This window comes from Lynx canadensis, chromosome C1 (genome assembly GCF_007474595.2).
Source record: "Lynx canadensis isolate LIC74 chromosome C1, mLynCan4.pri.v2, whole genome shotgun sequence".
In the NCBI taxonomy this organism is placed as follows: domain Eukaryota; kingdom Metazoa; phylum Chordata; class Mammalia; order Carnivora; family Felidae; genus Lynx; species Lynx canadensis.
The window spans coordinates 106,085,646-106,111,534 of NC_044310.1; the positions used below are offsets into that span (position 1 = coordinate 106,085,646).

The following is a 25,889-nucleotide window of genomic DNA, read 5'->3' on the forward strand; positions in this document are numbered from 1 at the left end:
AGCGCCACTACAGGATGGAGAAGGGGAGGGAGCGCAGATGGAGACTTTGGGGTCTAGGAGGGGTCAGGAAGTGGAGGCAGCCAGCAGCTCTGAAAGGGTCTCTGGCGGACATGCTGACTCCCCTCTGGGGAGCTCAGGGACAAGCACCTTCCTCTCCCAGATGCGGCCTTTCAATCTAAATGCCCCCCATGGGTATCATTTTGTGGGGAAAGGTCTCCATCCAGAACATCTGCTGTGGAGCTTAGTTCGAGACTCCTGTGGGGGTTTCTGAGGAGCAACTCCCAAGCCTCCCTGGGGGCTGCTCAGAGTGGGGACTGCGATCCTTTTGATGCTCATGGGTTGCTGGGCTGAAAACCTGGGTCTCCACACAGGAATGAGACAGGAGAGAGCAGCTGGTCGGTGGTCTGATTTAAGACCCTCCCCCCTCCCGGCCCCCACCACACATGCCCCTGGCCTTTAAAATCATTTTATAAAGAATAGCACAAGTTAGGATTTATGTCTAGCCTATTAAACCCTCCCCTGAGAGCAATACAACCCCCTCCCCCGCATCACCTGCTGTTTATCCCTCAGAGGATGGCTCATAGCGATTTGTAAAGCCAAGCAAGAGAAGTTTTGGGGCAGCCTGAGAGGCAGGTGTCTGCCCTGTTCCCTGGTCTCCTCCCTGCTAGAGTCAGTAGTGCCCCATCACAAAGTGATGAAATTGTGTCTGTTGCCTTTCTCCATAATGACAGCAGGACTCCTCCAACGTCTGTCTGGGACCATCTGACTGACCAGTGTCCAGCCATCTCTTCTTCTCCTGGGATTTCTTGTGCTAGAAGACATCTGGGGCTGGGATGGCGTTTGGGCCACCCCAGGTGTAAGGTTGGTGGACTGGAGCACCATGAAAATGTTCTGGGGTCCCTCAGGGTTGGGACTCTTTTCCTGAGGCCACTATGCACCTCTGAGCTGTGACCTCAAGGAAGACAGGGACTGTGTCAGATTAAATGTACTGCAGAGGTGCATAATTGCAGGTTGAGTTTGTGAGTATGTGTTTCACCTGTGCATGGGTGTGTGTCTCTCATCAGGTTTGTGTTGACCCCTAAAGTCTACTTCTAAAGTGCACATAAGAGGTTTGAGTTCTAACTCAATCTATGATGCTCTTGGCCTCCATTGTACCTTATCCCTAAAAATCCCATAAAATCCCATAAAAGATTATCCCAGCCCCTTACCCCCATCTCATCCTTACCCTCCACATATCCAGTTTTTTTTTAGACCCTGGGTAAAGGGAAGCGTGCCCAACCACTTCCTTGCTGAGCTGAGAGGAAGAGGGAAGGCAGAAAATCTAAAGATCTGTGTTCATGTTATATACAGGTCCTTCTGGGCTCCAGCTGCCAGTCTCTGAGCTTGACATACCTCCCCAGCCAAAGCCCACAGGGAAATGCAATGAGGTATTTTAAAGTCCTGTTCTTAGCTTCTGAGCTCAGAGTTGAGTTCCATTCATCCAGGGTGTCCTGGATCCCCCTGGTGTCCTGAGGACACTGTGGTCCTCCTAGAGGTCCCTATGTGCCACCCTGGGCCTCTCAGAAGCTGGGGGTGAAGAGTCATGGTGAAGGAGACGCGACCAAGCTGAGGCTGGAGATGGTGTTCCTTCATCCCTACCCTCTCTGGCTCTTGGCCCACCGCTGGGCATGCCTGTGGGCAGAAAGCCAGTCTGAGCAATCGCTCACCCCCAAAGAACAGGCAGGGTCCACCCTCTCAGAGCACAGGAAAGAAAAAGGTGAGGGTAGGAGGAGGGCTGGGGCGAGGGCCAGCGGGCTCCAGAGAAGGGTAAAGCAGTCCCTCCTCTGGGTCACTCGGACAGCCCCTCAGGTGACTCAATTTCAGTGCTGAAGAGTTCCTTGTAGAGTGGAGGGAAAGCAGCCTGGACCACGATGGGGTGCAGATGCTGGAAGGTTTGCAGCTTTTCCACGTGCTGGCTACACAGGCTCCGAAGCTTCCCCTTGGGTGGCAGCTGGACATGGGTTAACAGGGGGGGAGGGTCAGTACGCCAGCCTCCTCCCCAGAGCCAAGATGTCCTCTCAGCCCTCCCGGGCTAGGGCAACCCTCCTTGCTTTCCCCTCTGCACTTGGCATCGGAGGGGTGGCTGGATCCGATCCCATCACAGGGGAAGTATGTGTTCAGGAAGCCAGAGGCAAGCGAGGGCTGCTGCAGGACAGGTGTGTGTTTTCTGAGTGAACCCCCAATCACATTCCCGCTACTCACCTGGTAAGTGCTCCAACTCCCACTTTCTGCTCTTAGGATGGTTGGATCCTGCGACTCTGTTATGTACTATCACTGGCCTTCATTGATGCTGTTCTCACGTGGAATGCCTTTGCAGTTCTTTGCTTGGCTAATTCTTCCTCACTTTCAAGTGTCACCGCCTCTGGGAATGTTTCCCTGACTACCCCTCCCTGGATTAAGGGCATTTCCTTTGGGCTTCTCTCTGTGTAGTAGCACTTAAATCTGATTGTAGGAAAACGGTCTCATTTGTCTGCCTTTCCACCCTAGGTCTAATCTCCTTAGGTAGGTTCTCTCCCTGTCTCCCTCTCTCTCTGTACCTTTTGTTCCTATCATAGTGCTTGGCACATGACAGTTGCTCAGTAACTATTTGAACTAGTTTCGAAGCAGGTACCCAATGCTACCAATACTCAGTTGGAGGGGAATAAAAAAAGCCTAGAGACCCAGGAAGAGACAGAGGTAGGGAGACCTTATTGAAGAAAGGCCAAGAAAACCATTCATCTTCTGCAGCTTCCTGTATAACCAAAGTAGGCTTGAAAAGACCGCTCTCCAGCTACCACCTCCTCTCCCACCACCATCTTAGTTTCCTAGGAAAGGGGCAGTCAGAGAGGACCAGGCAACATGGATCCCTTGATATCTTTTAGATTCATTCTTTTTTCATTTCTACTGCTTTACTTTGAGTTTGCCTGGACTGTCACAGTACCTCCATCCTTCCTTCCTTCCTTCCTTCCTTCCTTCCTTCCTTCCTTCCTTCCATCCTTCCTTCCATCCATCCTTCCTTCCATCCATCCATCCTTCCATCCTTCCTTCCATCCTTCCTTCCTTCCATCCTTCCATCCTTCCTTCCTTCCTTCCTTCCTTCCTTCCTTCCTTCCATCCATCCTTCCATCCTTCCTTCCATCCATCCATCCATCCATCCATCCTTCCATTCAATAAATGTTTGTTGAGAACCTACTCAGCTAGGCACTGTGATGGGGTGTGGGGATAGATCAATGGATAAAATAAGGTAGAATAAAATATCTGGCTTTATTAAATGCATATTCTAGTGAGGGAGCCAGAAAATATAATATGCCTGAAAATTTCTTAAAGAGCAATAATGCAGGGTGGGGTGGAGGGCTTTTTGCATCAGAAAACCTCTCCAGAATGGAGGGATGGGGCAAGCCATTTGGAAAACTAGGGGAGGAACCTTCTAGACAGCAGGAACAGCAGATACAAAAAGCCTGAGGTGCAACTGTGTGTGATGTGTTGAAGGAATAGCCGGGAGGCGACTGAGAGGGCAGGGAGAGGAGAGGAGGTGAGAAAAATTCAGGGTCATATTGTACGTGAGGCCAGTCAGCCATGACAGACCCTACAGGTGAGTCTCAGCAGGATGGGTGGCTATAGGAGGGCTGAGACTTATGCTGTGTGGCTACTGCAGGGCAGAGGAGGGAGGAGCAGGGGCCACTGTAACAGGCCAAGTGAGAACTGATAGCTGGGGGAGGTGGGGGGTGATGGTGGAGGGGGTGATTCTGAAGGTGGAGTCAGACCTGCTTTCCAGCTGCACCCCCCCCCCAGGGTCCAGTCAGTCTCTCCTTCCAGCCCGTCCAACTGGACTTGAAGTTCTTTAGGGCCTAGACCGTTGTGTAAGTCATTTCTGTATCCTTGGCACCTAGCACTCACTGTGCCTGGCACATAGCAAGGGTCCATTGCTTGAATGATTACATAAAAGGTTCTTTTACACTGGTTCCAAATTAAATTGCCTAAATAATAGCTCTGATGATATCATTCCTCCAGCCCTCATGGCTCTCCATTGCCTGGAAATAAAGCCTTCACTCCTTAATATGGCACTCAAAGTCCTCTCTGATTTGCTACCTGACCTGATTTCCAGCTTCTTCTTGTCTTCTGCTACTTCCCTGCCCTCATCAGTCAGTGCCAGCTCCCAATCTTATGCTTCAGTCAAAATGTACTATGAGCTATTCCCCATATATGTACTATTTTGCCTCCTTATTTTTGCTGATATTGTTCCCATAGCCTGGCATGCCTGTCCTACCACCACGAATGTCTGTTAAAATCTGTCATACTTCATGGCCTACCTTAAATGCCACCTTCCCTAGGAAGCATTGATGACCCACTCTTTTTACCCCAGATTATTTTTAATCCCTATTCTATGCTCATAACATTTCCCCAATATCTCTTACCGAAGGAACTCATCAGGGGCGCGGGGACACAGTGGGAGAGCACTGGGATTCAATCTTGTATTTATTACTCGCCAATCATGCAAACTTCGGCAAGTCGCTTAAGTCTCCTCACCGCTAAAGGGATATTTGAATACCTGTCCTATTACTGAGTTGCCCTGAGGATGACAGCATGTCTGTGACAGCACCTTGTTAATCGTACTACTATCGTTATCACATACCATATGCGACTCTGTACCAGAGTACCAGTACGAGCCTCTTCCTACCGCACTACGAACCCTCAGTGGGGGCAAGGATCGCTTCTCTGTAGCTTTCCATTCCATGGTGCCTTGCACAAACAGATACTGGGTAAGCGATGGCTATATTAAACTGAACTGATTCCTGGAGCCCCCCCCCCCCATTCCAGGCTCTCTCATGTTCCATCTGTATGCAAATTGCAGCGATTGCTTGTCCCCTTGGTTTCCGTGCTGCTGCTGCAAGCTCTCTAACACCATATGGTACTCTGTCCCCACGGAGCCCCGGGGTCCCAGATCTCGTGCCAGGCCTGACCTCCTCCACCTTGGGGACTGCTCCTACCTTGGCCAGGATACCTTGGCGGTGGGTCTTGTAGAGATGGTGATGGAAAGCCAGCTCCAGGTTGTGCTGCAGCTGCTCTACTTTCCTCTTCTCTTGGAGCCCTGGCCGGTCTGAAGGAGGGTGCGGCACCATGGCGAGAAGAAGAAAGAACATGGACGTCAAATTCCCCCAACAGGGTGTGTCGTGTTGGGTATCTGTGCTGGAGCACGGCCTCCAGTGCGCGTGCACATGCGCATGTGTCCTGGCTTGATAATGAAAAGCTCTGGGGGGTGGGGGGTGGCGCCTGGGTGGCTCAGTCAGTTAAGTGTCAGGCTTGGCTCAAGTCATGATCTCACAGTTCATGAGTTCAAGCTCCACATCGGGCTGTGTGCTGACAGCTCAGAGCCTGGAGCCTGCTTCACATTCTGTGTCTCCCTCTCTCTCTCTGCCCCTTCCCCGCTCACTTTCTGTCTCTGAAAAATGAATAAATCTTAAAAAAAAAAATTTTTTTTTTTTTTAAAGATGAGCTCTAGGGCCTGGGGCTGGGCTAGCTGTCTACAAGGCAAACTGGGGAGAGATAAGGCGGATAAGAACACCCAATTTCCTGATGCCCAAGCTGCCTTCTCCCTGATACCCTGATATTTCACATGGCCCCTTCGATGCTGGGATTCCACTATGGGGGGATGAAGTGGAAGAGAGCCCTGCCCCCTGGCCAAGGCTGAGACCAGATGGGAGATTGCCTTGGTGAAGCCTCCTAGGCCAGCATCAAGGCCTCTGCATCAATTGGTGGCTAACTTCAACAGACAAAGCACCTTTTGCCCTGGCTCCATCAGATAGCCAGAAGTCATCTTTTTTTTCCCTAAATGTTAATTTATTGTTGAGAGAGACAGAGCGTGACTTGGGGAGGGGCAGAGAGAGAGGAAGACACAGAATCGGAAGGAGGCTCCGGGCTGTCAGCACAGAGCCCAAGGTGGGGCTCGAACTCACAGACTGCGAGATCATGACCTGAGCCAAAGTCAAACGTTTAACCCACTGAGCCACCCAGGCACCCCACCAGAAGTCATCTTTTAAGTCTTTATTTCTAGTTCAAATGATTAGGTCTCTGCTCATTGGCAGAGCCAGACAACAGATCGTCTTCATCTGCAAACTCAGGTTAGTAGCTCAGCTCATTAGCCCAGGTTCTCCAAATACTTAGCATTCCCTGGCTCAGCCCAGCCCACTCCATTCCAGTGGAGAGGGTGTCCAGAGTTCCATTGTGATGGCACACAGTCTTAAAATTAGCTCACGCATGGGGTGCCTGGGTGGCTCAGTTGGTTGAACATCCGACTTCGGCTCAGGTCATGATCTTCCGGTTCGTGAGTTCAAGCCCCTGCGTCGGGCTCCATGCTGACAGCTCAGAACCCGGAGCCTGCTTCAGATTCTGTGTCCCCCTCTCTCTCCGCCCCACCCCTACTTGTGCTCTGTCTCTCTCTGTCTTTTAAAAATGAATAAACATAAAAAAAGTTTTAAAATTAGCTCACGCAGAGCAGTGATTCTCAGATTTGGTGGCACACGACAATCACCTGTGGGAGGCTGTTAAAAATCCTGGTGCTCCAGGCTGCACCCCAGATCAATGACCTTAGAGTCTCTGGGAGTGGAGCCTGGAGAAGAATCACTTTTAGAGCTTCCAGGTGATCACAGTGTGTGGTCATGGTCACACTGGACACTCTGGCATGAGCTCACAGGCCAGCTAATTTCTCTCTGGGATGTGGCTCACTTCCTTTCATCCCCACGGCTCCCTGGCCCCCCACTTGTCCCAACTCCACCTTGGGAGCCGTTTCCCCTTCTCAGGCTCCTCTGACCCTTCATTCTGCTCTTTAAAGCAGTTTTCCAGACTTAACCACATTTGAAGGTCCAGACCCTTCACTATCCCTTGCCCCCCTGCCACCCGAATGTCCCTTAGGCAGGCCCAGCAACACTCACTGGCGTTGATGAGCACGAGGGCTGTGTAGAGAGCAATCTCATCCTCAGAAAAGCGCAATGTGCTCAGGGAGTGGGAGAAGTCAAAGATGGAGCTGATGAGCTCCCCACAGCCTAAGGACGGAAAACCAAAGGATTTGCCGGGTGAACGAGGCCACGGTGCCCGGGGACACCCACCCTCTTGATGTTTGGAGCAGAGGGGGTGATCTGACCTGAAAAGAGGATACCCTGGTTCTTGAAGCTCTAGGGGGCTTGCCATCCCACCCCTCCCTCTCCATTTCCCCCTGCCCCTCACCCAAGGCTCGGAACAGCTCCGTGCCTCCGTATTTGCCTTCGAAAAAGACTGTGTGGTTGTCAGCGTTGTAGGCCCGGCACATCCTGACCAGGACCACTTCCATTGCTCCTGGAGAGGGCAGGGACATGCAGGCAGGAGTCAGGCAAAGCAGGAAGCCAGCTCTGTCCCCCTCCCCCCAGGCCTGCCCACCCTCCCTGGGCACCTGCTTTGAGAAGCACAATCTGGTCATTCTGGCAGAGCTCCATAAAGCCTGAGAGCCTCTTAGCGAACTCCACCACGTACTGAATGGCCTCAGTGAGGCGGTGGGCACAGCGTTCCCACATCTCCCACATTGACTGCAAGGAAGGAGGAGGTCCCACTGTAGCCCGGTTTATGACCCTGTCACCCTCCCAAGCCCCCAGGAGCCCGGACTGATAAACATCAGGAGTGAGGTTCAGAACTTCCACACTGTCTGCTCCGGCATTTTTAGCCTATTCTCAGCCCAGATGCACACTTGGGGTCAATGCCTGTCACGTGGTTGCACTCACTGAGCCCCCACCAGCAGCTGGCACCCGGTTAGCTGTCCATGGGGAAACAAAACCCATCTGAGAGCAGCTTTGCCCTCAAAGAGTTTGCATTTTGTAGGGGTGAGAAGGACACACTGACCCCTCTCCCAAAAAGACACACCCAAATGTCTTGATACCCTGGAGAAGTGAAGGCTGAATGCCAAACAAGTATTTTTAGAACAGGTTGTATTGTGAGAGTGTGATGCAAAAGAGTGTAAACTTTGGAGCCTGGTGGATCCGAACATGCCTTTGGCTCCACGACTTTGTGGCCCAGGAAAAGTCTGTGAACCTCTCTGAGCCCAGTTTCCCGGTCTGCTAAGAACCGAAATAAATGCCAAGCTCTTAGGTGGCTGTCGTAAGAATGGAAGATAATTTATGTTAAGCGTCCAGCACAGCGCCTGGCAGAGAAGGGGTGTGTAACATCAGGGTTCTGACTACTGTTACCATCAGAGGACGAGGAAGGAGAGAGAGTATGCCGAGGTCTGTACGCCAAGGTGTGGGTGCTGGAGGCGGTAGGATGAAGGGCAGGCAAAATGTTAACCAGCAGGGGCCAAGGAAGAGCTCTCATCCATTGGCTAGACACATGCACACACGCACACACACACACACACACACACGCACACCCCATGTTTCAAAGCGGGGACACCCTTGTGCGTTGCTCCAGCCCGCTCGCCTGTGCAGGTGGCCATCTCTGCACTCCCCCAGTGGAGGCGGGATGTCCCCCCTTCCCACGGGCTCTCCTGGCCTCACCTTCCTCTGGTAGCCAGCCACCTCCTCCCGGGAGAAGATGTTAGGGCGCTGTCGTAGCAGATCCTCCAGTCGCAGCTGACATGTCTCTCGGTAGGACTTACAAACGTTCTGCACCAGGTGCTCTGGGGCCAGAGGAGGAAGGCACAGGCTCCGTGTCAGCCAGCTGCCACCCTACCCACACAAAGGGCACTCCTGGCCTGGCCTACCCCTGCTCTGCCTCCCTCCCCTCTTCGACCCCTCGGCTCCCTTGGGCTCAGGTTCGGTGTACATGGAGTGCTGGCTCGGGCCCCTCTCTTGGAAGCCCCTCCCTCATGGTCCCTGCCCTCTCCACCTCCCAGCTGCTCACCAGTCTCTGTCAGGGAGGCATAGGGCACCTCTGGGGTGCTGTGGAAGCTGGGGCTGCAGTAGCTGTCCGGGCCCTGTCCTGGTTCCTCAAGCCCAGGATGCCTGGGGTCCTCGAAATGAAGCCCACATGTGTCAGGGGGCAGCTGGCTGCCTGTGCCATAGAAGCCGTCTCTGGCCTCGGCCTTGCCCCGCTTGGGGCTGTGTCCCAGGTGGTATGAGGCCCCGTTGGGCCCCGCCTTGGCCAGGCTGCTGGGGCAGGAGGGCCCAGAGCCTGGGGCTCTCAGGAGGCCGGGGGGGCAGGCCGAGGCCTCAGGCAGGTCAGGCGAAGAGCCCAGGGGCAGCTGCCCATCTGGGAGTCCCACAGGGCATGCGAGGGCATCTGCTCCCTGGCCCCCCACTGGCGGGGTCTTGGCCACTTGTCCCCGCTGCTGCTGTTGCTGCCGCTGTAGTTGTTTCTGCACCTCGGCGTGCAGGCTGTCCCTCTGCTTCTTGGACATGCGGCCAAACTTGACAGCTGAAAGAGGTCGGGGACCAAGAGTGTTCAAGGCAGGAGGACTTGGGTGCTGGGCGGCACCAACATGCATTTTGATCATTACAAATTCACTTGCTGTCCCCTGAATAGCTAGCACCGAGCACAGCTTCCTCGGGGGCCCCCACTGTTGCTTGAGACCTCTGCCACCTCTTAGGTGTTTGCTGCAGGGCCGGTCCAGCCCAGGCGTTTTGGTCTCCCAGGCAAACTCTCCCGGCTGGAAACTGGCTTCTGCTAATGGCATGAATCTGGACTGAGGACTCTGGCCTCCTGATGCTGGGGCTGGGGGTGGTCACGTCGGGGGCCTCGAGCTGTATTGGGGTCACCTCGCCTGTCTAGGAGGGTCGGAGGAAGAGGAGAGCTGAAAACACAGGTCTCCCTGTGGTCAGGCCTGCAGGCTCCCTGGTGACCTAGATACTCACCACAGCCCAACCCAGGCTCCGCGGCTTGTTTCTGAACATCCTCTTCTGCTCTCTCTTTCCTGCCTTTTCACTCCCCCCCCACCCCTCCCAGGTGTGGGGGCACAGCCCCTCGCCCCGCCTGCCCCTTTGCACCCCAGCGTGTTTCCTTTCACTTTGTTATTTTGGGCGCTGAAAAGTGCTGACGGACTCTTTCTGGCTCCTCATCACCTCATGCCTCCCCCAGCCCCTCCCTGGGCTCCCTCTGGGTGGTGATGGGGGGCTGTGCTGAGGCAGGGGCGAGGACACGAGAAAGCGCCAGGGACAGCAGCCCTCCCCACGCTCATGACTTCTGGGTTGTTCTCAGGCCCACTCTGGCTCCCTTCCTAGCCACCATCCTGTGTCCTATCATAGGGCTGGCAGACCAGGAAGGGAGATGAGCTAGTACTGGAGCCATGGGGCAGCAGGGCAGCAGGGAGGATGTGGAAGCTGGATGGTATCTGGGCCACAGGTGAGGGGACTGAGGAGAATCCATCACAGGAAGAGGAAAGGGAGGAGTCGGGGATGTTGGGGAATGGAGGACTGTTCTAGCAGACCCTAAAACTGGGGACGGCAAAGTCCTTTGGTGAGGGTGGTGGGCCTACCCCACCGGGCACCCCCGTTGTGCATGGCCAGCCCATGCCCCACAGAAGGACGTTTCTACAGGGTAACCTCTGCCTAGCACAGCAGGCCAGGCTGCCTCTTTGGAGACTCCAGGGAAACCCCAGGGGGCTCCCTGCTTGGCCTCACCATCTCGGGACATGCCCAGTGCCAGGCATTTCTGTAGCCGGCAGTGCTGGCACCGGTTTCGGCTGGTACGGTCGATGGGGCAGTTCTGCTGGCGGGTGCAGGAGTAGACCACGTTACACTGCTGGCTCCGGCGGAAGAAACCCTGGGGAAGGCAGGCGAGGAGACCTTGGCTGTCTCTCCTGGCCAGGCCCAGCTCAGTCCCCAGTGCTTCCAGCCCCAGCTCTGGCCCCAGCTTTCCCAGATTCGACCCCCCATCAGTTTTCTCTCCTCCATGTCTTAGCATGATGACAGTTTGCCCTGCCATCATGTTCCCAGCTCAGGACAAGGCCCTCCTGTGCACAGGGCCTCCCAGGTAAGGCACCTCCCAAGCAGCTCCCTAGCTGCTTCAGTAGACCATCCCGGAATAAAGGCCACAGAACCCCTTCTCCTCACCTCAGAAGAGACTATACGCGCGCACGTGCTCACCTTGCACCCCTCACAGGTGATAACCCCGTAGTGGATCCCAGACGACCTGTCCCCACAGATTTTGCAAGGAATCACTTCAATTTGTGCTGGAAGAAAGAAAGAACGGGAGGTCAGCCCAGGAGCCTTATCTGCCTCCTGCCCCCTCACTCGCCCTGCTCCAGCTTGTTCCCCTCTTGAAGATGGAAGGAAGGGAAAAAGTGCCAAACACTGCTCCACAACAGGCCTAGGGGGGCCGTGTTTGGTTCGGTGGGGCAGCCGGAGGCTGTTGCAGCCCCAAGGGGGCAAGAATGCAGCTGCCGAGAGGCCACCTGTTCAGCCCTTCAAGTGGAAAAGCTCCAGTTGCCTCCCTCCCGCCTGGGGACCTAAGAGTCCTCGCTGCTTTACAACACCTGCTTCCCACGCAGGGGGCTTCCTCTAGGCCCCCCTCCCCTACCAGGGCTCTGCTTCCATGGGAAGAGTGTGAAGCGTGGGGGCGGGGAGGGGGGAGATGTGGTGAACCAGCCGGGAGGCACTGGGGGCCAGGTACAGATGCCAGCCATCCTTGGCAAGGCAGTGAAGGCTCGGGGGTGGGTTGAGCAGAGGCCCCGGGGCCAAGCAGACAGGGTCCACAGAGTAGGGCCCAGGGGGTATGGAGAAGTGAGTTAGAGCCCAGGAGAGGGTTCAACAAGCCAGGTCTGTCAGATGCTGGCAACCCAGGGAGAGAATCAAACAGGGTGCTGAGGCCCCTGGCCCCGGAGCAGAGAGTGGGCAGCTTTGTGTGTATCAGTACATGAGAGTGTGGATGTTTACGTGTGCACGAGGGCCTCTGGGTCCCATCGTATGCCCACGCATCATGAATGCTAACTTTGGCTGGGACTAGGGACCATCTCATTTAAACTTTTTCCTTTCCTTTACAGGTGAGGGAATAGACCAGATGAGGTAAGTTTGCCCCAGGGCCGGGTCTACATCCTAGCTCCCCTGCTTTCCATTATGCTGTTCTGTGTACATGGCTTTTGGGGTACACACACCAGTGGGCATGTTTGAGGGTGTGTGTACACATGGAAGGTACACATAATTGTGAGCCAGTGGGCATGTCTGCTTGAGCCAGCAGTCTCACCTGCACGTTGGCGTGTTAGTGTTTGTTCTCTGGGCCACAGGGCCCCTGACCTATACCTGGCTCCAGATTCTTCTCTCCTTTGCCCTGGCTCCGTCAATGCCCACAGCTCTCTCCTGAATTTCAGGGACCAGCAGTTGGCCTTCTCCCAGCTCGTCGTTGAAGAGGAGTTGGGATTCCCACTATGTCAGGGGGACTCCGTCCCTCCCAAGGGACAGGGGTCTCTTGTGTGCCTTTGGTGTCCTGCTGCCTCCCCTTTGAGCAGGGAGGCTGAGGTGGAGCAGACCAGAAAAGTGGTCTAGGACTGCAGCCCCTGCTCATCGGTGATGTGTTCCCCATCCGTGTCCTACTCTGAGGGTCAGTGGAAGCAGCAGCTTGTCTATAGGGCAAACCTATATTCCAGTGAGCTTACCTCTGGCTCTGGCCTGGGCCCTGGTCACACATATGCGTAGGGCCTCCCAATGTGAAGTGGGCGCCTTTACACCACCGACCCTCAAGCCAGCTTTGAGCTGAGTCAGAGTAAGCAGCCACCTCCTCATGGGGGACTGGGCCCATGAGTATCTGAAACCCCTCCGTGAGAAGTCTGTTCTCTTCTCCACCCCAGCCCCCATCCGACTGCCCAAACCCCACACAGGAGGCTGTGATCACCTGTGGCGGGGGGGGGCGGCGGGGGGAGCGGTGACGGAAAGTGAGCCTTTCAGATTCTTTCCAGTAAATTAGGAGTAGATTGGAATGCATGGAGGGGAAGAGAGAACAAGACGGGGGATTGGTAGCTGGAAAAGGGACAGAAAACATGGAGACACTGCATGTCAAGTCACTTAGATTCTCTAGGCCTCAGTTCCCTTGCCAGTGAGACCGGGGTACAAATAACACTGTTTGTCCATGGGGGGATTGTAGGTAGTTTTGCAGACGCAATGACATTACCTGTGGGAAGCGCTGTGTAAGAGGCAAAACTCTACGTATGCTGTTACTACAGAGCAGGGCCAAAGGTGAAGAAGGCCAGTGGGCATTTGAGGCCTGATGGAAACACCCGTGCCCCATGGAGTCTGTGCTTGCATCAACACCTTCCCCTTCAACAGTGTGGGTCTCCCTCTGTAGTGGCCCTCAGCCCAGAGAGGGGAGAAACCACCTTGGGTCACCCAAAAAAGTAAGCGGCAGGGAGATTAGGCCAAGCCACAGTGGGAACTCGGACTCCAGCCCAGCAGTCAACCACAGGCCTCCCTGCCTCTTCCCTTCTCCAAGAGCCACATCCGTGTGCGTGTGTGCACCAACCACACAGGTGACCCAGACACATCTCCCTGCCCTATGCCTGACCCACTGCTGGTCCTGGCCCCAGGAACCTCGCGGCACTATAACCAAGACCTTATTCTTCTCATAGGCTGATGTGGCCAGCCATGGACCCCCTTCACAAATACCTATTCTTGAGGGGGACGCTGGAGTTTAGACCCCAGCCACCAGGCCAGGCACTCCTCAGGGCTCCCCAACCACAGTCCCAAGACAGAGGTACACAGTGAGAAGGAACACAGAGTCAGAAGTTCCGAGCTGGGAGGCTCAGACTCTTGTAGCTTCTGAGCTAGAGAGACCAAGAGGTTCAGGACTAGCAGACAACAGAGACTTAGAAACTGAGCTGAAGATGCAGGTGCAGAAACACAGAAAGACCCACACCGATGTTCTGGCCCCATGCCCTGCCCCTGGCCCTGTCTGCACCACCAGGCCCTTGCTCTCTCTGCTCCCTCCTTCCCCTGCCACCTGTACCCCTTTCAATGCCATCTGCTTGAAACCTCAAAGAGAAAGTCCCGTTGCACGCGCGAGGGGGACTTGTGGAGGCGGGGAGTGGAGAGAGCGGGGAGAGAACGGGAAGAAGCGGCAGAGGTGGCAGTGAGGTGAACAGGAGCTGAAAGCACCCCGCACCCCTCACCTTCACAACCTACCCCCGAGCCCTTGCCTGCAGCAGCAGGTGATGGGAACCCAGGTTGGGGAGGGGGAGCTGAGTAATCACGGGATTACTCAAACGGTTGCCCTGGAGCCTGGCCTGCCAGGAACTTAGCGTCTAAGGACCTGATGGTGCCAGGAACTTGAACCAAGCAAAGGTCAGGACTGTCTAGGCCAGCCCCTGCGGCCCCCGCTGCTTCAGGAAGATCTTTGCACCTCACTGCTGCTCTCTCCCAGGGCCCATCAAAGGAAACCCTCACACTCCCAGGAGAGAGAGGTGTCCACCTACAAACGCTCCTGAAATCAGCTAGTGATTACATGGCTCTAGCCCCCCATCAAGGGATCTTGTGAAAATTTTGTGAGCAGGTCCCTGCTCAGGTCTGAGGGCCCAGATCCTGCATATGGACAAGCTCTGCTTGGTGCCCAAGCTTGCTGGTCCTCAGTCTGTACTTTTGAGTAGCAAGAATTGAGTCCCTCTTGAAGCTTTTGTGCAGGGCTGCTCCTCCCTGGGGGACAAGGGTGGGGTTGGCCGTCTTTCCCCCAGCTCATTTTCATTTCTTCTCCTCAGCCTGTGAGGCCTCTAAAGCTGCATTCTGATAGGACACTGGGAAAAGAAAATGAACCCCTTCTCGATTGCTTCAGAGACTGAAGCATCCCCAGGGAGCTTGCTGTGTGCACCTCTGATGTGGGGGAAATCCGGTAGTGAGGAGGTGGTCTTTCCCTCCCTCCAACCCCTCTAGTCTCACCCTTCCCACAGCTGTGAGATTCATTGATAGCGCTCTCTGAATGCATCCAGAGCCTGGCTCTTAGGAAGCCAGCTCTGGGCCTTGTCCAGGTGCCCTATGCCACAGAGAGGAAGTGGTAGGAGCGAAGGAGGGGCTCTAGCCCAGGGGGATCTCTCCCCTCAAACCCCAGAACCACTCCCCCACCCCCACCCCCGCCGCCCCGCCAACCCTGGTAGAGTGGATGCAGCCAGAGGCGCCCTGGGGTCCTTATCTTCTCTTGGTGCTTTGTCAGTCTCCAGATGGGCCTTCCTTCTCTTTCTCTCCCCTTTTCTCCAGCTGACAGGGGTTCAAGGGCGATGATAATGATAGACATAAGCCGTGGCTGAATTTTCCTTGGTGCCAGGCTTCGCATACGTGTTTCATTAATGATTACAACAACCCTAGGGACCAGGCATTGCTTGTACTGTCCCCATTTTACAGATGAGAAAACAGTCGAGGAGGGAGTAAGTGGCTTGACTAAGGTCACACGGCCTAAAGTGGCAGATCTGACATTTGAACCCAGGTCTCTGTAATTCTGTAACCCATGTCCCCAACCATTAAGCTATACACCCTGTAAGGATGAGATGCCCAAGTGAACCAAGCAAATGGGATACGGGACAAGGTTACTGGCCACAGGGGAAAGGTGGGCTGGAAACAGAATTCAGAGAGGACCCCCGGGGAACTAAAGCCGGGACTCATGCCTGGTGTAAGGACGCCCAGGGACATGGTCCCCTCACTCCCTGCTTTTCATCTGCTGTGCCACCTCCTCCTGCCTGTATTCATGTCTTGGGGCCAAGGTGTCCAAGGCCAGCTCGCCTGACCCAACAGAGCTCCTCTGGGGGTGTGGGCTGGCTTTCATACAACGTAGTAGGCCTCTGCAGGGATGAATGAGTGGACAGGAAAGAGGAATGCACCTCTTTTCTTAGCTTAGCTCCCCCACCCCCACCCCCATGGAGACCACAGCTCTGGCCAGGGGTCCCAGTGTACCCTAGCCTGTCACCAGCCTCCCTCCTTTCTCAGCTCTCCTTCCCGCAGCTTCTGCAAAGCTGGAAACCACTTTGGTGTGTGCCCCCACAGGGGAGCGGGAGGGGGAGGGGTGGTGGGGGCCAGGAGAGAAGCACTTCTATCTGCTGAACACTGCTCCCAAGGTAGGGCGAGGGTTTTCTGCTGATACACCCAGATCCCAGGGCTGAGAAAGTAGTGAAGCTAAAACTCAGGTGGGCGAGGGAGAGTCTGGGGTTCTGAAAAGCCACGAAAGACAGCCAGCCACCTGAAACCCCTCTGGGTGCCCCCGCCACCCCCGCAGTCTGGGACAGGAGAAAGGAGGGGAAACAAAAGAATTGAGTGAAAACAACCAGTGAATGGGGGGAGGGGATGAATCACCAGGAGGAAGCTCTGAGGAGTGGGAGCCCCAAGACACAGTCAGCGGCCTTCCCTGCCGCCAGGCTTGTGCATCCTTTCCACAGGGCTCTGCTGTTCCAGGAGACCAGGAACCCAGAGAGACTCTGGCTGGGGTGCTGACGCCCTGCCCTGTAACCGACCCTCCCCCGAACACACATCCCCATCTTTTCTGAGCCCAGAGTCCCAGGACAGCATTGCAGTAGCAGGAAGAGTAGAGATTAGATCTCAGAAAGGACTGGCCGTGGAGGACAAGAGGAGACCCCAGAGCTGCCTTCCTTAGAGGGCTCTTAGCATAGGAAAGTCCCTGTTCCCTGTCTGAGTCAGGGGCACAGAGGCAGGGGAGATGAGGGGGCCCCTAGGAGGGCAGCAATACTGCTTCAGTGTGATGGGACAGGCTGCAGCGCCGCGGCCTCTAGGACCTTGGGCTAGGGGTATTTGGGATTCCAGTTAGGGATGGGAAGAGAAGAAAAGGCAAAGGTTCTGGGGTGATGCAGGGAAGGAGGGGGCCCTTTGTAAAGTCTTCAGGTGGTTCAGGGCTCCCAGGATAATAGCTGTGGCACCCTTGGGGACCTGGACTACTTCTGGCCCACGGCTCCTCATTATCATGACCAGACTTGGAAAGATCAGGGCACAGCAAAAACTGGCATGCGACCTCACACCTCCCCTTCCCCTTCCCCCTACTGCCCCATGCACACTCAGTGGTTGGTGGGGGGAGCTCATGCCTATTGCCTCCACACTGGCCGTGCCCTCAGAGAGAGATGACTAGGGCCACCATCCCTCTGGCTGGCTGGGAGTCTTTCTGGGTAATGGACATTTCCTCTTTGCTTAGCTGCAGCTCGCCATGGCAGGGAGCCCCTATCACCCTTCCAGAACCTCCATAAAATCCATGCCTCCCCCTTCCTGCCTTCCTAGACCCACTCAGTACTCAGCGTCTCCTCTCTGCGGCCCGTCCTCTTTCCTCCCCATCTCTCCCTGTGTCTGTGTGCCTTTCCATTGTCTGTGCTCCAGCTCTGTGTCGGGCTTCACGCGGTGCTGTTGGGGTGGTAGTTCTCCACTTACAGCTCCATCAGGGCATCATTCTTTCCCCAAGTATTTCATGACTCTGTCCTTTGGGTTTGGCCTCTGCACCTCTCTCTATTTCCTGGTGTGTTTCTGCTCCTTGTTTGTCTGCCCCTCAGTCTCTGGGTGTGTCATAGTCCCCAGCCCCCAGTGTGTAGACTCTCCCTGGCTATAGTCAGAGAGTGCAGAGGTGGCTGGCACTCACTAGGTGTGTGTGTGGGCGGGGATGGGGGCAGCCAGGTAACCTGGGGCTATGAGATACCCAGAGATGTCCAGGTGACAAGGACTAGTGGCATCTACCCCCAGATCGGAGGGGACCCCCTTCTCTTATCTACCAGCCTGGATGGAGCTGTTGGGGGGAAATTATGTAGAACTGCCTAGTGGCTCCCTCCTCCAGTCCTGGGGACTCCTGTTCTCCTGCCAGGCTCTGAAACACACCCAATCCTTGCTTCCCAGGGTGGATTTACTGACTGGGGACCATTTCTGGGAAGACTGGTTTGCTAACTTTTGCTGCTAGTCTGAAGAAGCTAGAAGGAAACTGAAGCTCCAAAGGGCCCCTCTTCCTGTGGAAATCTTTGGCTCTTTTCCTTGCCCCTCCTGACCCATCCCAGCTCATACACCCACACTGGAATCTCTGTCCCAAGCTCCTTCTCTTCTATGGCCTCTCTGTCTATGTCCTGGGAGAGTTGAGATGCCTTCACTAGCTTTGGGGGTGCTCACCTTGGGGACCAGGGCTCTCTCCTTGGTCGTGGGTCCTCAAGAACTGGGACCCTCTTCAGAGTTAGTTTTGTTTTTAAATTTAGCTCTTATTTTGCTTATGAGGAGACCAGAGCCCAGTGACTTGTTTAAGACTACGTGGCTAGTTGGTGACAGAGCTGGCATCAGAATCTGGTCTTTAGATTCTCAGCCCATGGGTCTTTCCAGGACCCAATATGGCCTCCCTTCTGTGGTTTGTGGGAAGACCCCAGGTTGAGGCTGGGCCTGCCTCAGGCCTCAGGCCACAGGGACATGGGGCTTCCTTTTTCCTCGTTTGCCCTGTGCTCCGAGAGGCCCTCCAGCTTTCCTGACGCGAACAGAGGGATTGTCTGATTTACTTGTGCTTGCTCTGCTAGAAGGCACAGGGACTGTACACATCTGCCCACAAGCTGTTGGCCCATGGCTTCACACCAGGAAGGGGTGAAACTGAAGGCTTTCTGCTCTGTCTCCCCTGCCTGATCCCCCCTCATCAAATGAATGAGGGAAACTGGGGACACACACACACACACACACACACACACACACACGCTGGATGTTGGGTTCTGACCCTCTCTATCTGCCGATCTGGCTGTCCTGCTGCTTCAGGGCACAGCAACCCCTCTGGCTCCTCTTTGAACCCACTCTGAGGCAGGTTGGCAGCATGGAGGGAGTTGCTGCAGTGGGAGAGTGTGCCTGTCAGTCACCAACCTCCCTCTGCTGCAGCCCTGTGATCTGGGGTGAAGCACTGGCCTCGCTGGGGCTCAGTCCTTTCTTGTTAAACGCGGGGCAGAGCACCTCAGACACTCCTGCAGACCCTTTCCAGGGCTCATGACATACGTGGTCCTCCACAGCCCCCTCTATTACCCTGCCCTAAGAAAATTGCCTGGGGAGTGAGACTCCACAGCTACTCCACCCATCTCCCAACAGAACTTGGCCTTGACTGGGACACACCCTGTGGTGGGGGGAAGAGCCCTCAGCTTTTCTCACGCTGTTCCCAAGACACCTCTCTGTTCCAGAGGCCCAGGGATGACAGTGGCATCTAGGCTTCCCCACTCCCAGGTGGCCCCATTCACTTACTTCTCATGATTGAGCCTTGGGCTTTGCTGCCTTGGCTTTCTGTCCTCAGTGGGGGGTGGTCCGGGGATGGGGCACAGCTGGCAGCTGGGTTGGGGGTGAGGCCCTCTCTGCCGAGCTTCAGCCTGTAGCTCCTCACCTAGCTCCCTCCCAGTTCTTCTGGGCCAGGGGGGTTGAAGCCACCACCACACAGGTGGCCGAGTGACAACCCCCCCCACTCCATCCCCACCCCCTCTGGGGTGCAGCGAGTAGGATGACAGGCGCTGCACGTGGCCAATCTGGGCCTGGGGCAGGGTGTGAGGGGCGGGGCAGCCAATTGCAGGGGGCGTTGGAAAATTCCAAAACCACATGCGACAGCCACACGCGGTAAAAGCTGTTTCCACCCGTCAAGGTAGTTCTGGCTGGGGAGCCAGAATGGAGCTCACGGGAGCCTGGGGCCAGGTTCCTACTCCCCCTCCCGCTGAGGACCAGAGCCTGACCCTCTTTGCCAGGCGACTCCAGGGACAGGGATGTTTCTAGAGGTAAGTCACAGGATGTCTGCCCCCGGGGGGGCAGTGGCTGGTGCCACCAGAGACCCTGTGGACTGTCAACTGCTGCCCAGTGGGGTGCAGTCTGAGAGGCCGCCCCACCACCCCACCCGCCATGCTCATGACCTCCCTCCAGACATGGCATATGCCCTCGGCTAGGGACTAAAGATAATAGCAGCAGTAATAATCATCAGACAAATATCCATTATCCGCAGGTAGGGTTATTTCCTCAGGACCAAAACTACTGAAACTGGAATGCAGATAATGTTGGCAACGACGATGATGATGATGATGGTGGTGGTGGTAATAAAATAATAATAATGTTTACTATGTGCCAGAAACGGTTATTAATTTCTTATGTGGATTATCTAATACTCACAAAATACTTTATGAAGTAGGCACCATTATCCCCATTTTGAAGAAAGTGAGACACAGAGAGGTTAAGTAACTTGCCCAAGGTCACACAGCTAGTTAGTGGTGGGGTCAGTATTCAAACTCAGGCAGTTTGGCCCCAGATCCCACCTGAGGGATGGGAGAGCTTCTCTGGTCCATCCTCTAGCTCTTGAGGATGTCTCAGCTTGGGAGGTTTCCTGGCACTTGAGGCTAGAGTTTATTGGCCTGGGGGTCCTTCTGAGGGTCCCTCTCAGCCTCAGATCTGCTCTGTGGGGTACCTGGGCCTGAGGGTTCCCTCTTCAGGGCCCTTTAGTGATTAGGCCCTCTCTTGGTCTGGGAATCCCTCCTGGGCTCCTCCCTTCTTGGGACTGTCCTGGATCTCCTCCTTGGGTTGTCTCAGTTCAGAACCTTTTTTTCTGAGGCTCTCGTCCTGGGGGAGTCCCTCATCTCTTCCGGATTCTCTGATCCTCTAAGAGGTCTCTGGTCTTGCCGGGCCTCTAATAGCTCCTCAGCACAGTACCTTTCCATGCTGGCCTTCCTCTGGCTCTCGGGGCAGCAGAATGCACATGCACGGAAGGCCTGTCACCCTGGCTTCTCATAGGACACTCTGGGGTAGGGGTGAGGGCTTGGTTGCACAGGACCAGTGGGGCTGGGAGAGGGGAAAGGGGCGTGGTCTTGGTCAAGGTTTCTGTGGTAAGAGGTTAAGGTCGGGATGGAGTATAGGCTCCTCCAGTTCCAGCTGCTCCGAAAGTCCCCCTTCTTCCCCACCCCCCACCCACATATGGTCCCTGGTTCCCATCCCCCGGTTCTTGAGCACGTCACTCCTTGACCTGCTTTCCTCCCAGGGCCCTGCTCAGCATTTCCGTGGGGCCCTGTGGCTAGGGGCAGGCGAGGCACAGATCTGGATTGTGCTGAGCCAAGCAACCCCCCACCCAGGAGGACGCAGCATCCTGGATAGCCCCCTGGCTCCTGTCCGCCCAGCTCAAGGACGAGGGGACGCTGTTGCCCTCTGAGATGTCCCTGCTTGGAACAGGGAGGCTCTAGGCAATCTTGGCAGCCGGAGCAAGGTCAGTGAGCTCTCAGGAGGAACTGGTAGGCAATCCAGGGGAGTGCCATGGAGAAAGGCAGGTGGTCTCTCTTGCGCCAGAGTGGTTCTCATTAATGCGCGGACCCGTGCTTCTGGAGGAGGCCTTTCCCAGAGTACCCTCAGGCGGTTAAGGGTGCGCCTGGACCTGATGGGATATAAGCTTTGGGACTGAGATTGGGTGGGTGCATTTTCTGGGGGAGTGGCCTCCACAAACTAAGGGGTTAGATCCCATGTGCTGAGAGGTCCCTAGAGGGGATGCTTCCTCACCAGTGTCCATTGGGAAGTCCTTCCTGAGCTCTAGCCTTCCTACATGCTGTGGCCTCAGTCTTTCGGGGTCCAGAGTGTCCCTGTGTATCATGTTTCCTACAAAGGTGAAGGTTTTCCTGCTCTCCAGCTCTGCACGGCCTGGCTTGTTCACACCTCAGGATGTGTTAACCACCAAGATGAACACCAAATGTGGCTCAGCTGTCGCAAAGCCCGGTGCAGGCTCCCTGAGTCCCGAAGGCCAACCCTGCCTCCCCCTGCTCTCTGTCTCCCTCCCTCCCGCTGCCAGCTCCTGTGCCTCCGTCCAGCACCCCTCCTCTTCTTCTCCCACAGGTCTCTTCTAATCCCTCTCTCCTTCAGCCTGTGGTGCTCCCTCTGACTCCACAGACTTCCTCCTGGCCTCCCATCACCCTGATCTTGAGGTTTCTTCACACCCCACCCCCGGCTCCCCATCTCCCTGTTTCCCTAGGTGCCACCTCTGCCTGGCTCCTCTGTCTCTGGGCCAGCTCCGGAGCCTTGCTGAGCTCCTGCCATCTCTCCACACCCAGCACCAGGTGCTGCCCCAACCCTCTACTCACAGCTGTGGGTCTTCTTTGCAGCCAGCAGCTCTGGAAAGAGAAGAGAGGGGGTCGGGGCCAAAAGTTGAAGACCATGGGCACCAGGAACACCACCCCATCACTGGCCCTATCCCACCCCATTCCTTTCTCTTGAACCTGGTGTCTGAGCAGAAGGTGGGACCATCCTGCACACACCCCTCTCTTCGCTCTATGCCCTTCAGGTCCTCACAAGTGCTGGGCTTCTCACTGCCTCTGGGAGTTCCCCAAGCTCTTCCTTCTCCCTTCTCTCAGAATGCCCTTCCCTGACACCCTAGTCAGTGTAGCCAACTTCCCCTCATCCCTCAAGTTTCCAGTTGGAGAAGCTGTACATGCCCCTCTCCCCTCCCCTCATGCTGACACTTGGCACCTTGTATTTGATTTCCTGACACTCACCACGTTGTTCCCTAACTGCTATCATTGTGTCACTATCCGTGAAATGACGCTTTCCTGCTGGTCGGTAAACCCTGTGGAGGAAGGGACTGTGTCTGTCTTGTTGACCTTGCTATTCCCAGAGCCTTCTGTGGCGCCTGGCCCATTAGAGGTGCACAATAAATATTCTGCAGCCAGAGTGACATCTCTGTGGTCTCTCCTTTGTGCCCGAAAGCACCTGGGGGTGCCAGAGGTGTGGAGGTTGAGAGTAAGGCCGTGAGGATGTTTGGAGGAAGAGGATGGAGACTGGGAACACAGACTCTGCCCTCCGAACCCTGGCTCCTGTGGCATACCAGCCTGCAGAGGAGGGGGTCCCTTCCTGTGGCAGGTCTGGGCAGAGAGCAGACAGTAGGGTGCCCAGCGGCTTGATGTGGGGTGGGCAAGGATGCACACACCTTGGAGGGGCAGCTGCTGAGGAGCAAGCCTTTGCTAGAGCATTGTGGCGACCCGGTGGTGGCGATGGTCATTCACTTTGGCATTTATTGAACACCTACCGAGGGAGACCCTGGGAGGAGGCTTCCCCTGCCAGGTGTTGGTTGATTTCCTACAACCACACAACAGCTCCTCATAGAGCACAAGGCTAGCCTTTTGTACCAGAAAAGCCTGTAGCCCTGCCTGAGGCCCCCTACAGGCTTGCTCCCTAACCTCTGAATCTGCTCTGCTGCTGGAGTTTTCTTTCTGCTGGCCATTCCCGGACACCTCTCCACCATCCCCCTCACACTGTCCCTTTGCCCAGGAGATGCTCCCCACAGGCAGGTTTCCTTCACGGGGCGGGGTGGGGGTGGGGGGGAATGCACTAGAAGGGCTGGGCTCTGCTGGGGTGGGGTGGGGGAGGACTGCCCAGAGAGGGAGTGACTCCATCCGGCCCCTCCCCCTCCCACTGATCCTGCCTGGCCCCACCCAGCTTCCTCCCTGACGTGGCACCCTCTCTCTGGCCTCCTGGGGTGGGGGTGCTTCCCTGCCAAGGCGGTGGTGTTCTTCCTCCACCAGGTGGCCCCGGAGCTTGCTGGCACTCACTCCCCTGGGTGCTCACAGCTGACCAAGCAGGTGGCCGTGCATTCTGCTCTGAGAGGGTCTCTGAGTTATAGACTGTGGGTGGGGACAAGGACTGCCTGACTCTGTGCATCCCACTGCCCCCGGCTTGGTTCCCCACGTTCTCTGCACAAATGAAACCTCGCACCCCTGGGCCAGTGGGGAGAAAAGTGCCAGGCTAGTGGGCATGGGCAGCGAACAGGGTGTGGTTGCTTCCTCCCCCCACCCTTTGTCTGTCACCCTTAAAGGCAGGAGGGGATCCTCCACTGGTGAATGAACAGAAGGTGGGGTGGCCAGCCTTCCATCCACTGCTGCTGTTTGCCAGCTGAGTAAAGCTGTGTCCCCACCTCATCGCAGGGGGCGCTGACATTGGGAGGGTCTGCCCACATTCTGGCCCTTCACTGGATCTAGCTTCCTTCACTCTGTTCTCCCCCCACCCCCCACCACCCCACACCTGTCTTCCTTCCCCGCTGCTCCCTTTCTTTCCCCTCCCTGTGTTTCCTGCTTATCCCCCTTTCTACAGTCTCTTCCTCTGCAGTATCCCCAGCCCCTCCTGCTTCTCCTTCAGTTTCCATCAGGACTGGCCTGCATCCCCTGCCAATCGATCTCTCTCCTTCTCTCTTGTCTTGTCCTCCTCCTCCTCCTCTCTTCTTGACCAGAGTCTTCCTCTCTCTCTCTCTCTCTTTCTCTCTCCTGAACCTCCTGACAAGTCCTTTCCACCTGCCTGCAGGGCCATGGGCCTCTTACCCTGAGAGGCTCGGTGCTGTCTCTGTGGGGCCCTGTCCATGGGGCAGCTCCCTTGGTGCCGTCCTTGCTGCCCCGGCTGCCCAGGAGGGCAGGGAGCAGGGCCCAGGGGAGGGAGGAGGGAGCAGGGAGCAGGGAGGGAGCACCTGGCCTGTCAGCAGGCAGGGGAAAGGAGTGGCTGGCAGAGTGGCCTGGCACCAGGAGGGGACAAGGAGAGAGATCTGAGGAACAGAGTTTGGAGCTTTGGAGAGAAACAGGATAAGTAAAGGGAAGGAGGCCAGCATTTATTGATCACCTACTGTGTGCCAGGCCCTTTGCCAGTCACTTTAGAAACCCATGATTCTCATAGCATCCGCCATTATTCCAGATTTACCCATAAGCTATGTGATGCTCAAAGATATTACTGACTTGCCCAAGAACAATAAGTGGCTGCACTGTGATTTGAACCCAGGACTTTGTGACTTTGGAATGGTGTGTTTTCTATCTGAACCAAGATAGGTGACGTGCAAAGGGGAGATGGGAAAGGGGTGGCTTCTCTGTGGGGTGGGGGAGCGCAGACTGTGACTCTTCTCCAGGATGAGGTCAGACTCCTCCCATGGTTCTTCAGTTCCTTGAGGCCTCTGACTGCTTAGCTCCTGCACCTGGCTGTCCTTCCCTAGAATTCTCTGACTCCCTGATGCCTCCACAGGTCTGTTGGTGGGCCACAGGGCAGGGCTAGGGGAGTGTGCAGGGGCAGAGGAAGATGGGAGGGGAGAGATGAGGAGAGGAGAGATGCCGTGCTCTGCACCAGTTGGAGGAAGCAGAGCCCCTAGACTGGGTTGGCCTGCACCAGGGCCGGCACTGAGGAAGGGCCCTGCAGAGGGGCCTCGGGGCAGAGCAGGTCCTGGACGCCACTTCTCTCCAGAGTTTGATTAGCTGGGCCTGGCTCTCCTGGTTACCCAACAAGCCGGCTGGCCAGGGGCCAGGCTGCAGTGGGGCGGCTCCCTGGCACCTCCCCCTGCTCTCACTCCCAGCTGGTAAACAGCAGAGTGGGGGCCAGCCACGCCGCAGCACGTGGCACCTGGCGTGGAGAGGGCAGGCAGCTGTCTTTTCCCTCTCCTGCCCCCCCACCGTGCCCTTCTCCACTCCTGCCCCACTCTGGAGGCTTCACGCTCTTGCTACCATCAGCACCTCCATTCCTGGGTAGCCCCCCAGTGTCTCCCAATGGCTGCAGCTTGAGGGACAAAGGTTAAAAGTAGAGGACTCCCCAACTCCTAGGATAGTGGGCAAGGGGATAGGGAGAGAGGAGGAATGGAGTGGACCCTTCTGGGGACCTTCTCATGCCGAGAGTCTGACTGTGTGCCTGTGCCTCTGAGTAGCCCGTGTCCTTTTGGTAAATGCGTGGTCCATGCCTCTAAATATACTTCTTTGCACAGAACAGGATGCTGGTCTGCTTTGGGGGCTCTCCCCCTTGGGCAGGCTTGGAGTGGGAGGCAAAACTCTCCAAAGCACCCAGTGCCCCCTGGCAAACAGGAGGAGCCAGCCTGAGGCTGAGGGACAGGGCTGCAGTGGAGGGCTGGGGTCGTGTTGGACTGCTCCCCACTTCCTAGCCCAGTGATTGGCTTTGCTTCCACTCAGGATCCTCTATCTGTGTCTCTCCCTGCCAGCTCCTCCCTGTCTATGGGTCTGTCTTCTGTACCTCTCCATTTTTTCTCCTCTT

The 25,889-nt window shown here is 56.0% G+C and overlaps 1 protein-coding gene across 1 annotated transcript; it reads right to left on the reverse strand.

Moving 5' to 3' along the window:
- Positions 1-1,729: 1,729 nt before the first annotated feature.
- RORC (RAR related orphan receptor C) lies at positions 1,730-24,285 on the reverse strand. The gene is made up of 11 exons (XM_030326164.1): positions 24,194-24,285; positions 21,968-21,997; positions 11,061-11,146; positions 10,596-10,737; positions 8,881-9,393; positions 8,535-8,656; positions 7,442-7,574; positions 7,240-7,347; positions 6,948-7,058; positions 5,007-5,116; positions 1,730-1,990 (listed from the first exon to the last, which is right to left on the reverse strand). The coding sequence occupies exons 1-11, from the start codon at positions 24,231-24,233 to the stop codon at positions 1,829-1,831; spliced, it is 1,557 nt and encodes a 518-aa protein (XP_030182024.1). The 5' UTR covers positions 24,234-24,285; the 3' UTR covers positions 1,730-1,828.
- Positions 24,286-25,889: the final 1,604 nt, after the last annotated feature.